At 42.1% G+C, this 13,621-nt stretch overlaps 1 protein-coding gene across 1 annotated transcript in view; it reads right to left on the bottom strand.

Moving 5' to 3' along the window:
- The window catches only part of LOC109470649 (teneurin-3-like), a 57,356-nt gene that overhangs the window by 37,500 nt on the left and 6,235 nt on the right, over positions 1 to 13,621 (bottom strand). Inside the window, 2 exon segments of the mRNA XM_019769677.1 lie at positions 792 to 924; positions 926 to 1,131. Of these exon segments, the coding sequence (XP_019625236.1) occupies positions 792 to 924; positions 926 to 1,006 (214 nt within the window). The 5' untranslated portion in view covers positions 1,007 to 1,131.

Here is a 13,621-nt window from a genome sequence, read left to right as displayed (position 1 = left end):
TATCCTACGCAAAATCTTTTCAGTATCACATTTCGTAGTCCAATAACAAATCTTTCTCATAGCTCAACGTGCCCAAGCCCCTCCAAATCTACATGCAGATCCACACTCAAGGCAACATTGCCGGGAAAATCTGCTGCCATTTGGATTCCAACAGGCTCGCGGGATCGACCCAGAACATGATTACACCCCATTGAGGGCCTGCTACAAGTGGATCGCTCCCCATTCTCCAGCACGCACCAAAAATATAGAGCCCCTCTGGGGTTGAGTGGAATATTCATGAAGTTGAAATATATCGGAGAGATTACGCCTCCCTCTGTTTGAGAAAACATTGAAATATTACAAATGTCGTGGTGATTTCAAACTAGGGATTTGGTGGGCAAAGGGTGAATGGCTTGTATGTACCATACCTGTCAAAATTGTCTGGGATGGTGTATTTGGATTATGTATCAACTGCCATACCTGCCCTTTGATGTAATATACTAGCTTTTAGGGTATGCTGTGCTGGCTGGTTGTATTACATCAAATGAATGCTCAGGATTACAAACGCATATCCTACTTTGATTCCAGCAGGTGCTCAGACAAAACATCTTAATGAAAATTAACTGCAGCTACAACTAAGCAATAAAGTACTGTAACTTATTCTTCAGTTTTTCACAAAAATGACTACAAATCTTACTCAGCTGCTGGTCAAGTTTTCCTAAGTTGATGTTTACTTACCTAATAACAGAGGTTTGAAATCATCTTTAAAAACAATCTTTAAAGTTAAAGCAAAATATGCAAAAGTTACTAACCTGCACTAGATCTGCTTGTCCTGTCCCCAGAAGCAGGGTCATATCTGTCATTGTATTTGTCGTATTTGCCGTATTTCTCGTACGCTTTCAGAGTCTCGTCAGAACTATATCCACACGACCTGTGTTCGCTGTACTACGTCCGCAGAAGAGCTGTAGCGAGCAACCCTGTCCCGGGGCAGGCTTCCCCGTGATCTGTACTTGCTCCGTTTCTCCATCTTGCAATTGCTTTGTCGGGCAGTTCAGGTCCCTGCTATGTACAGTAGTACTTGTTACGTCGTCAGGTGGATGCTCACTGCGGCCACATCTGTCTCGTCAAGTTAGCAGCAATCAGTAGGAATATCTGCAGAGAGGAAACACAATAACAATTCATATTAGTATGGCAAGTCTCCAACTAATTGGATATGTAATCTCAGGTACTTGAATCAAAAGCAGCACTTGTCAAGGATGTTCTGAAGAAAAATTATTGACTTTCAAAATTCTTCTTAGCACTCAAGGCAATAAGAATACTTGTAGATGAGAACTTAAGACAAATTTCATGTTAGAAAAGCTGTATATTATCACAGAAATACATCAAACAGCAGGAAAATATAATACGCAATAACCTAATTACTTTTTAGGATCAAATTAGGACACAATTTTATGTATCCCCCTCCCATGAGGTAACAGAACCAAAGAAACAGATGTGCACAGTGCACCAAAAACAGCATTTTGTAAGGAAACACTCGACAGTAACCTTGGACCCCAGCAAGGTACTTTCAGGATATCAAATTAGGACAGTGTCCCACGTCTGTGAAATGTACACCTCCAGGTGAGAGGATGGGCCTGTTACTCAGGAGGCCTTGAGACTCAATCAGCAAAGAAGCACCGGCAATTACCACGCTGACGAACATCTCACAACACCGCAAGGTCAACGGTAATGACTCTTAATGAGCCATGCCAGCATTCCACTGAATGAGGAACAATAAACTCAGGCCCCCATTCACTGCGGCCACACTTTTCACAGCGACGCGTTGCAGTCCATCATTCCTCTCCCTTAAGGTATTAATCAACGTAGGGATGACACTGCACGCTGCTAGTGTAGGTGGGTGTTTTCGCAGAAAAGCTTAACAGGAGCCACAGACTCGGCGACTACAAGGCAATCTGGTAGGTAATTGGTCTGTAGGCAGGAGGAATTCCCCCACCTTCCTACATTCAGGTCGGAGCAAATGAAAGCGCTCCCCAGCCAACCTGTGCCAGCTGGCACCTTTTGGGCGGTGGCCCCTCCTTGCACCCTAAATTGAAGGTAATCAAGTGTTAAACAGTATTCCCCCTACATGTTCCAACAGATGGAGGATGGAATGATCAGCTCCTGAATTACACGCAAGGATGGGAGCCAAGTTGGTGGAAAATGTATACATGGGAGCAGCAGGGTGTGATGTCTCATCATCGCCAATCGGCATAAATCTCGCAGCAATCCACGTTTAAAGGCCACTCTCCAAATGTCAGCAACATCCTTCTGCCGCTTAATTCACAAGCGAGGGTATAATTGATATTTGGCACGTCTCGTATCCTCGGAAGAGATTCCGGGGTGTGGAGATTCCAACCAAACCTGTCGGGCTGTCAGGTTATGTTTGAATATCTTGTACCTAAATCCCCAATATACACTCCTTGAAATGTCAAAGTTTTGGGTTCAGTGTATAAACTGTGCGTGATAAAACCGTCACTGTCATGGCCCTGTCACCATCAATATCCCACAAGCTTTCCCGGATGCCTACCAAGAGAAGATAACACCATTACTCAAAAACACAGCGAGCCTGTTGGGAACTCCTCTCTTTGCTTCCTAATAACCTGTTGAAGTCTGTGCGCCGGTGCGAAACCTCATCACAGAGTAACGCCTCAAAACTTTTGACACCTAAACTTCAGAAGACAAAATACCTGGAAGGCTTCTTGTACCAGCCTTGCCTCAGTGGAGACCCTATTCAGCAAATAACTTTACTGTATTTGAAAAGCCTACTAGCCTCTTACATTTTCCAACAGGAACAAAAACTCAAGACTTGAGACTACTTCTAAAATTAGTTAGAGAAAATCAAGATATACAAGCACAGTGAACCATGTCAGAATCTTACCGTTTTAAAACAAGCAGCCACCGCAGCAAAACAAGAGACCTTCCGTGAGTCCCCATACTTGTCCTTGTAACTAGCGGAAGGGCATGTAGTCCTGAACACCTCACCAGCAGAAGATAAAGACATTTAATGACCCCTGTCCAGACGTATGTCTGCACCGAAGGCAGGTGACAGAATATCCGTCAAACAGCCCGCTTCCCCTCGCACTGCCTATTGTTTGTCTGTCTCGCAAACAGTACCTGTCCTTGTGCAACCATCCGCACCCCTCACTGTATCAGCTCGCAGATAAATCCCAAAGGCAAAGGTAGACCAGAGGGCAAGTAATGAGAGCATTGTGGCAACGATAATACAAACCTTGCAGCAACATCTGGCATATTAGAACTGCGACATCCCAACCTTTGGTTCCTAACTTCAAACATATCTGTTATAGGGAGGAAGAGAAATCCATGACTGGACTTGCAAGTATCATAGCTATCATATTAATTGAATTGCCCAAACATGTTTTGTAGCCTTTCCACCATCAAATATATTGCTGCTCCAAACAGATTAGAGGAATTAAGGTCTAAACCATGCATTATGTATACACTGCAATTGAGTTAGGTGGTAATGAGAAACATTCAAAGCCGTATGAGCTTTGGTAATGAGATATCAAGGGGGAAGTAATGGTTGACTTAATCCCACTTTTCTTCATTTTTGTCCACGTAAAAGATAGATATGAAAATTTACTTGGTTCTTGCGTTACAAATGAAATCAAGATGAAGCAGAGATCACCCTGGCTTTCAAGTGGTCTTCGATATCAAAACAACATGACTTAAACAGCCAATACTTAAAAATGATTTTATTGAAAACATACTACCCTAGAAAAAGAAGGGAAAGAATGTCCATTTGATATTAGTTTCCCTTCACTAGACTGACTGGTGCTAAATTTTTAATGTGCTATATGATCTAGAGTACAGCATGTCCTCTCCATATAGTTTACTGCCAATACAGTAAAGCACACAACCAAGCTGAAGTATCAAGTACCCCCAGCAGGATACCCCTGCACTGCAGGCAAGCCAACATTCCATCAGTCTCTTCTTGTCTGGCAGACAGGCCTGCTAGCCCATTGAAAAATTGATTCTTTAGTGTACAGTACATTTAAAATTTTACAACAAGAGAATATCTATTTTTGCGATTTTGTTTCCACTGTGAAACCTTGGCACCTGCAGGTTGGAAAGAGCTATGTCCTGACGCAATGGTTAAGTATGGCAGATGGACTAATTATATGATCCCTTTAATGGAGGCATTCTTTCCCCATTCAATGACTCAGAAGCCATCAACAGTGGATCCCATAAACCCACGTTAACACTTATCAGCTCTGTTCCAAGCCACAGAATGACAGACAACACTGAGCCTGATTGGAAAGATCTATTGAACTTGGTAAAGATGTTTCAGAAGGGAGTCCTCAGTTTGGCTGTGGAAGCTAGTAAACGGATTGGGTGATCATTCTGGCCAGTGAAAAAGAAATATATCTCAATCCCAGTTAGCTTACAGCAAAGCCCATCTTCCACTGGTTGTGACAAGATGAACAGATGCTGTGCGTGGTATATAGAACTTTTATGTACTGGGGAAATTCCTCTTGCTCTTTTAAGCGGACATAATGAATGGAGAACCACAGTTTAAAAACATCCTCTGGTCCTGTAATGACTGCAACACTTTTCAGGAGCAAGTCTCAGATAGACAACTTGTACTCTTGACCTTTTGGAAGTCACACGATATGCAGAAATGTGCTAGCTAGAACCCTGCATACCTGAGTCATCAATCATTGGTACCTGTACATGCATCTACACTGTCTGACCCTGGAAGGCCTCAAATGAAAATCATCTTTCATGCCAAGGCCCAAGATGTTCTAGTGGTGCTGTTACAGACAGGCCGGTTACACACTCGCAATGTTTGTGAATTAAATATTCACCAAGCGTGACATGCACTTCCGAATTAATGACAACGATCCCCTTTATTGACAGGCTGTAATCCTAGCCATAATCTGACCCGGACAATTTCCAGGTCACCGTAAATCTTGGCCAAACCTGTTCTCATTACCACACAGCCGACCCCGCACCTGTGTAAGCTCAGGCTGAGCTCTGGGCAGGTGACCATTAGCACCGCAAGACCCTCCAACTTATCATAGACTTTACTGGAGTCTCCTCTCGGCTAAAACTACTAAAACTAGGATGAACCTTCCCTTTTCAGTGTACCACAGGCTACTTTTCCTGGAAATCAGTCTGAAGTCGTTAGGAAATCCTGGTAGTTACGTTTGGAGCCTTTCTTTCTCCTAAGCGACAAATGATGTTTCCCAATCGCAAGCCTGCAGTTTACCTGGAATTACAGCAAATTCAGTTAAAATTCATCGGGAAATCCTGGTAGTTAGGACAAGTCCCCCTGGTAACGACCGTACTAAGGATGGCAATCCTGGCAGCACATTTGGTAATTTGGAGAGAAAAGTCCAGTTAACCTGGAATTACCCGAATTTCAGTTAGAGTTTGTTGGCAAATCCAGGCAGTTTGGTCGGTAACACCCAGAAAAACCACCCGAATCCCTGACACAACATTTTGCAAAACATCAGAAAACGTACGTCCACCTGGCTTACCTGATATCTAGCAAACAGGATGCCAGGCACAGGTGTTTCCTAGCCATTTGAAGCATTCGCTTAATCCTCTGCAAATTATACATCACAGCGGCCCATCCCGCTACGCACACCCAATACTGTAGTTAAGCAGGGTAATAACCATACTCAGCTCCGCAGCCCTCAAGACAAAACCTAAAAGGGCAAAGGGTTTTAACAATAACGAGCATAATTTCAGGCTTTCGGAGACTCTAACGACTCGCATCTTGGCTATTGTGAGAAAGTAGATAAACACTACCTACTTTCTGGGCTTCCATATCGGTGCAGTAATGAGCACTTTGATGACCCTCGCTTGGCCCCGAGCTACTGTTGTGGTTGAATGACGGGATTGCACCACCAACTTATTGAGAACTGGAGGAATTTCATCTAATTACAAGGGGTTATCTAGCAGGTTCCATCTATGTCTGGCTAATTGGGCCATGTGTCTCATTATAAAGGGGAAGAAATATGTCAATAATTGACCCTAATCTGCTTAAGCGGATTGGGGGGTTGGGTCTTGCCACGATAAAGCGTTCTGTAGTCTGTAGGTTACAACAGTTTGCAATAGCACAGAGCTCCGCCCAATGTTTACTCCCAAACAAACAGGTAAACAGGGCAAATAGTGGCTAGCATGACCACATGTCAATCACTACAGCTTTACAGAAAAGACAAGACTACTACAAAACTTTAACAGTAATGTTACAGCCGATTTGGCTAGCTCACGAACATAATGAACAAAATATTGGTTTCTAACTGTAACGATAATACAAATTATGTCATACAGAATGATATTTGCACTCTACCTGAGTTGCTTTGGTTGTACAAATTGGATACATCACTTGCCTGAAGAAGTCTTCTCAACAGTTTTGTAAGACATACTTTAGCTTTAGCATGTCTTATCTTAATGGTTTGGATGCCAAGCGTTTTCAAACATAATGGTTAAATGTTCCTAATGGTTAGACATTCAAGCAGTACCTACAGCACTTATACAGAGACGTATAGGCCTTGCTTTACCTCTGTAATGCATCCTGTGTCAGTTTGAACAATGCCCAAGCTGTTAACCAAACAACAAGACAGTCAGGTGTAAAGGGTTATGGTGAAATCACAGTCAATGGGACGGCCCAATACATCTTATAGGACAGCTACGCTTGGACAATGTCCCATGCGTGCAAGTGCTTTCTCTGGAGAGCGTCCAACTTGTAAGTAGGGGGCACAGACCAGTGTCAACTTCTTGATGAATTGTTGCCAGTTCTTCTGTTCAAAGTGAAGGTCACGATAAACTGGGGTTGTTTCAGGCTGAATACTTGTCACAGGCAGCCATTTACCACACCTGCGTGTATGCCTTTGAAAGCTTATACAGTATATATACAGTATATCTTGGATCATAGAGTATATCTTGCTTCAGAGAGACAAACAAGATCTTACTTATACACAATGTATGTGGGCATTGAATAACATACCCTCCTACATGCACATGTACTGTACTGTACCTACTGCAGAATCAAGGCCATTGTGTTCAATTGTTTTTCACTGTACATGTTCTGCGGGATATTACTGCTGCAAACTTCACAACAAATTTACAGCACCGGTGGGACAGTGACTTCATCAGGATTCCAAGAAGCATCATCACCAGAGACGTGGAAGAAATCAATACAGACAAAGCTCCGCGGGATGGCGGAATGGTGTTGGGACTGGGAGATAAGCGTTCGCATATTGGGTGAGGGCTCCTGTCTCCATCACCTGCCAATTTCCTGGTCAAGCCTTCTCATTCTGGCGTTCCCGGCTAGCCTTGATCCATGGACGATGGCCGACGCTGTTGGCAGCAGTAATCCCGTGGTTGATGCGAAAGTTGACGGAATTGACAGGAATCGTTCTAACAGAGCTATTAACCCCAACAGGTCTTTGGAATGAAGAAAGGCCCAAGGTCCAAGAATATCCACTATCTTTAAAGCAAATATCCATGAATATCCATCCACTAGGGACAGGTCTGTACTGCATGAATCATTTCTTGCTTGGTTCAGCATGGTGGTTTTCTATTACAAATCCTGCATTTCAAGACAACCCATCAATCTGAAGCGACAGAAATTGAAGTTGAATATACTGTGCAGAATAGACTCTGTCGATATCTGTGGATAATGCTAAAAATACAGTCCCCCAAAACCTTTCATTCAAACTTGGAATCTAAATCAAAATGCTAAGTCTAAAACTTAGTAAAAGTACTGTAAGTAACTTCTGAATCATAACTATGAATATCACCCCATGGCAATGGAAGACACTAAGTGCTTCTGGATATGAACAATTCTTTGAGTGCAGAGACAAATCTGCAAGTCCAAACAGAGACTTTACAGATTACCTCTTCCATCTCACCTACTGAAGATCCCGTCCCTTCAGACTTGATTGGCTGGAGAAACAGGAAACCGGAGCAATTTTCATCACTCATCCAGTCTGAGCAAGAACAATACAAAGGTGATTACCAGCGCCACCTTGGGGATCCTTCTTCCCGCAAGCTCTTCCGCTCGAGAACAGAACTAGGAGTCATGCGGGTTGAAAATGCGTAGATCATACTTTTATTTCTGATTTGTCAAAAGCTATGGCTTGTCTGGTGACTCAGGAATCCTTAGTGTCGATAAGATAGCCACCTATCTTGAGCATTAAGAGTTCACCATACATAAGACTTATCTCACCCGGGTAGTGACCCATGTAATAGTCTGCCTGGGGCAAGAACTTGTGCCCCCAAAACACGACCCAAGAAGCTTGGGCCAAACTGGATCAACAAAATTAAAAATGTGATTAACAATACCACCTAGGGAAACTAATGTCCTCACTAATGTGAACCAAATAACGAAGGTGGCCACCACACTAACTAAGACATACATTACATGTAGATGAACGTAAAAGTACAGCTTGCACTTAGATCGCAAATTGCCACTGTTATGCAAGGAGCTCGCCAATCTTTTTGGGAAAAAGCTCAATTATAAGGAAGGCTGCTATCTATCCTTTGAGCCTCAAAGTTGACCACACATAAGACTTTATCTTTGCAGGGCAGTGACCCATGTAATGGTCAGCCTGGGGCAAGAACTTGCACTGCAACAACTGGACTGAGTCAGATGTCTTCTCAAGAAACACTCAGAGGACAATCAGGCCTAGCAATCTTCCACTGGTCCTAGACTGTCTCCTTCGTCCACCACTTTAAACCAGAAAGTAGATGCCATTCCAGTTCAGACCAACCCTATCTATTTCATCACCTGCTAGCTAGACCAGCAAACACCCAGACTATATGACTCACACCCTAAAACGCTGGTTTGTTTTTCTGTGAGAGAAATTAGAGCTGACGACAATTTCTGGTAGCCACCCACAGCTTCCTCTCATTCTACTTTCCTTCTCCTTTTTCTCCAGTAAGCTCACAAGGTATTTTCAGATCTTTAATTTCAAGTAGATCTTTTATTGTAATCATTTGCAGCTTTCCTGTGACTATCAGGTATCAAAGGATGGTCTGATGTGTCCCACAGACATGAGGACCACCCTGGGCATCAGGGTCTAACTGGGCCTGTCAAGGTCTGCTGACAGAAAAGGCATAGACTTCGAGCAGATGTTGAAAACGAAAATCTTCATTTTGTAAAAAATCCATCTCCCAATTAAGCTAGTTGCTCTTTCCAGGAATGACCCATAGTTTCACCCAGTTAACTTAAAATTGACTTTGGGCCAATCTTTGACCTTGAAAATTCAGAGAATATACTGCATTCCCCCTATTCTAGTAGACTCAAAAAGAGTCCTGATCTTCAGAAACTGTCAGTATTCCAATGACTGATCACTATTGTTTCCAGTTCAGATTACAAGTAATTTTGGCTAAACAATAAACAAACCTAGAATGACCATACCTATAACTACCCTAGTCTGGGTCAGCTTCATCCGCACCTAGAATTATTCCTTTATCGGAAAGTCTGGGGTTACACAAATGAGCTCCCTATCTGATTGAAATACTTCCCTTCAGATAAGGTTTCTAATCTATGGTACTAGCAGGCAAATATCTGGTTAACCAGAGAACTGGAAAGGTTGAAGGAAAGGCCGCTTAGCTGTGGAGGAAATGGCGCAGACTGATTGGCCGGCTTTCAAGCAGTGTGTTATGACATCATTTCCTGTTACATCACACCTGTGTTGGTCTTGACCTGACAAGGAATTGACAGAAAACAAGTGGACAGAATTAACAGAGTTTACATACCATTTAGAAACTTTAGAGCTGAAAGATACAAACGGATCCGATATGAATGTCGCAAAGAAAACAAAGAATTCTCAACAGCTTTGACATGTACCATCCGGCTGGACGCCCAATTGGCAAGCATTTTTGACCACCAAAACACACATTGTCCTGACTAAGAATACGACTGTATAGATAGTACCACCATTTCTATGCCAACCATGTCAGAATTGTGCTATCAGTTCTGATTCAATTGCAGCATGGGGGGTAACGGGTACTTAACTACTTTGACCTGCGTCACATGCCAGACATTAATGTCCACCAGTCAGAAACACTTGTAAGACGCCATGTTCTGATTTAAATACACAAGGCTGCAAGGATAGTAGTGCAAGCCTTGTCACACAATACATCGTTATCTGCTGTCTTCATCCTTTATCACACATGCATGTATCCTCTCATCATACGCTTGAAATAAAATCCATCGCTTCCAAACCAAGCAACAAAGAAAGGAATCCCGCCAGAGCCTGTAATAGAACCAAACTATTCAGGCATAGCTCTTCCACTTCCCTTCCCTCCCAAAAGTGACTGACATTCTGCTGCTATAGAGTTTCCTTTATCTGATGCTGTCTGTCTTTACCAATCACCACCAGTCATTCAAAAACAAACCCTCTGTGAGGAAAAAGCTGGGGCTATTAAGAGAAGAATAGACTTGTATGGAATTTGTCCCTGTTCTCATTTCCATTGACACCAGTCAATCACCACATCAATGGATGTTGATGTAAATTCATGCCATGGGATGACAAGTAACCAATCCATTAGTTGTGGATTAATACACAATGACAGTATTAATGCCATTATTTTCCACAGCAGTGCCATCCTTGTGTTCTGCCTGTCAGGGGATAAAGAGTTCACAATGGCACCAAATCAACAGTTTCCAGTCTGTTGGGTCAATGTTGAGCAATTTGGACTCCGAAAGGAACTCAGACAGTCTAAGCACCTCAGGAAATCACCTCCGCACTCTTGAGCTAAACGAGGATTTCTAATCCCCAATGTCAGCTGTCATATTAAACCATCTATAATTCATATAATTGATATCATTTGGCCATCTGTGCAAAGCAGAAGGAAGCAAAGATAGATCAAGAATTTTGTCTGCTGGAGTTTGTAAACAAACACAGGAAGGTTCCACCAGATGATGGCAGTGTTTATATAAACCCAGGCAAAATTTCTCCAGGGCTGTGTTTACAGAAAAGCAGTCAGATTTCTCCCGTGGCTGCTCATTTCGCTGGGGAATTTTTAGCCTGGAGGCAGGAGTAACAGAAGGTCTCCTCGTGAGCATTGGAGCAATCCTGTAACCAAGTCACGTTGAGCCAAAACACTTAAGCATCCGCAAACTACAGAAAGAGAAACAGAGAGAAGATTAACATTACAGCTGTTCCAAGAGAAACAGAATCTCTAATAACCCAAGTGTCAGCAATCCAGGCTAACAGAGAATCTGTTGCAACAGAGAAAACTTATCACCAAATCTATTACCGTCAGGTTTAAATCATGATGTAGTTACTAGAGGACATTACAGTAGATCACATCTTGCTAATCCAGCAGAATTATCGGAGTTGATGTTACAATTTACAGAACATACAAACTCAGCCCCTCTGGTGCAATGTTAGTCCTGGAAATTCCCCCAGTTATCATTGACAAAGAGGTGAAGATTCCGTGAGGTCGGAAGGGCTTCCACTTTGTTTAGACTAGGAAAGAGTTTAAACTGGTGCAACTGAGGAGAAAATGTACTTCTGAGCCAAAAGGGAAGTGAGGAAATTGATATCAGTCCCTCTCAACTTTCCGCTGCATTTCTCTTACGATACTCGGAGGAGGATGTTGCGAATTTCCGAGCCTTATCGCCAGCGCAGCGGCGACCAAGGAAATGCCTAAGTATACAAACTTAGTGCCCTAAAGCCGTGTGGTCTTTACGTTGCTCTAGGAAAATAATCCCCAATTTCTTGAACATCTCAGGAGTGGTCTAACTGCCTCTCAGCAACGCTGACAAATCATGTTTACAATTGAAAGTTTGAAACTTCTAGCAAAGGTATGACACTTCAAAATACACAGTCAGAACTACTTGTATACATGTTACAGTAGACAAAATAACTTTGTGTTAAAGATCCACCATATCTAGTTAACAAGGTAAGGTAAACATTGAATTTCTAACCTTTATGTAAGAACATCTGATACAAGATAAAGCAAAGAAAGCTGCTCTGCAATTCATACAAGGTCTGCAGAACTGAGCTTGCAGTCAATCAAATTTAACCTTGAAATTTCACAAAGGTGTATAACTAGAGAAAAGAAGAAGGAATTCCTCAAAGCGCTTCAGAGCAATTTTAAATGCAAGGTCAGCAGCTCTCACTCCCATTGCCATCTGCCTGACAAAGACAACATTGATTTTCAGTACCAATGTTATTCTCACAGCCACTGCTCGAGAGCGGGTTTTAAAAAAAAATCCATAGTACAGACCACATTGCAGCGAGGCAACCGAATCCAGACAAAAGTGCTGGGGTGGAAATCCAATAGGGCCAGAAATCTGTGTTCATCATGTTGACTCCCTGCACAGACATGAGTCATTGGAGGGATACAGCTGTGTTGTTTCCTCCCCTTCCCTGAAGAGTTCTGCAGATTTCTGGTCCCTCTGGTCACGGCAGGGGGTGGGGCTGACTTCATCCTTGATCCATTTCATACTCAGACCATGACAAAGTGATGAGAAAATCACAATTTCCAATGGCTATTTTTTATCGGCTCCAATAGGCAAGGATTTGCAGTCAAGGGAAGCCATTTGGGTTTCATCTGTTTAATCAAGGAAGGAACGATTAAGAAAGGACAAGACAATTAATTTTCCTGACCTGGATCAATACCGGAGCACCAACTGAGGAAATGGACATGTGAAATTAATATGTTTTTGATACTGATAATTACGCATGCATGCATTTAATTAGAGGGATTCTGATTGAAGAATGCGAACAATTAATATCACCAATTAATTGTACAAAAACTTCAACCTAAGATTAATGAACACAAAATTAGTTGACAGTAGATGGAACCAGATTAACACACTGGTACTCTTTAAAATGTATGTTTTATTTTCAAAGCAAATGCTATTCAGTGTGCATAATATACTTCAAACATTTTGACTTTACTACATTAAATGACAGTAGTTTTATAACCCCTTTTTCATTAACAGGATTCACATGCAAACACAACGCTGTAAAGATTTGACGAGTATTGCCCCTATTGTTAATGGGATAAAGAAGACGGCAGCGGCAAAACAAACACAACGTGTTTGCCAAATGCAAACAAGTTGTATAGAGATTTACTGAACCAGATTACTACAAATGTTTATTGATGTACTGTAGCTCTATTACTGTTCATTACAAAATGGTAACTTACCACTTTAGTAAGTCTACAACCGGTAATACAGTCTGAAATGTGCAGCAAACTATGCGAAATTTAACCCTTTGGGCCACATTAAAAGGAATTTTAAAAAAAGTCTTAGAAGAAAATGTATTTCTTATTTCTCATTTTCCCAGGAGCCTACATAAACTTTGTCAATTGAAGATATTCTGGCAAAATTTTGGCTGTTTTGTTACCCAACTAGGGACAATTATGCTTAATAAGTCCCCTTGTGTATTGGAAGTATTTGTTATAGCTTTATTATAGTACTATATCTAATGAATTTTAAGCCAGCAATGACCGTAATTGAACTGTTTTCTCTCCTAAGAGACCCTAGAAAGTTGTCGCTAACAGCTAGAACTTGCACTACTGGGAAATTATACAGCGAGATGGCAAAGCCCCGAACGGGTTACCTTCCCAATTTGTGGCGCCAACATGCCTCAGTTTTATGGCCCAA

The sequence above is a fragment of the Branchiostoma belcheri genome, unplaced genomic scaffold, assembly GCF_001625305.1.
Source record: "Branchiostoma belcheri isolate BF01 breed outbred unplaced genomic scaffold, Haploidv18h27 scaffold23, whole genome shotgun sequence".
NCBI lineage: Eukaryota > Metazoa > Chordata > Leptocardii > Amphioxiformes > Branchiostomatidae > Branchiostoma > Branchiostoma belcheri.
This window is presented reverse-complemented; position numbering and strand designations above follow the sequence as displayed.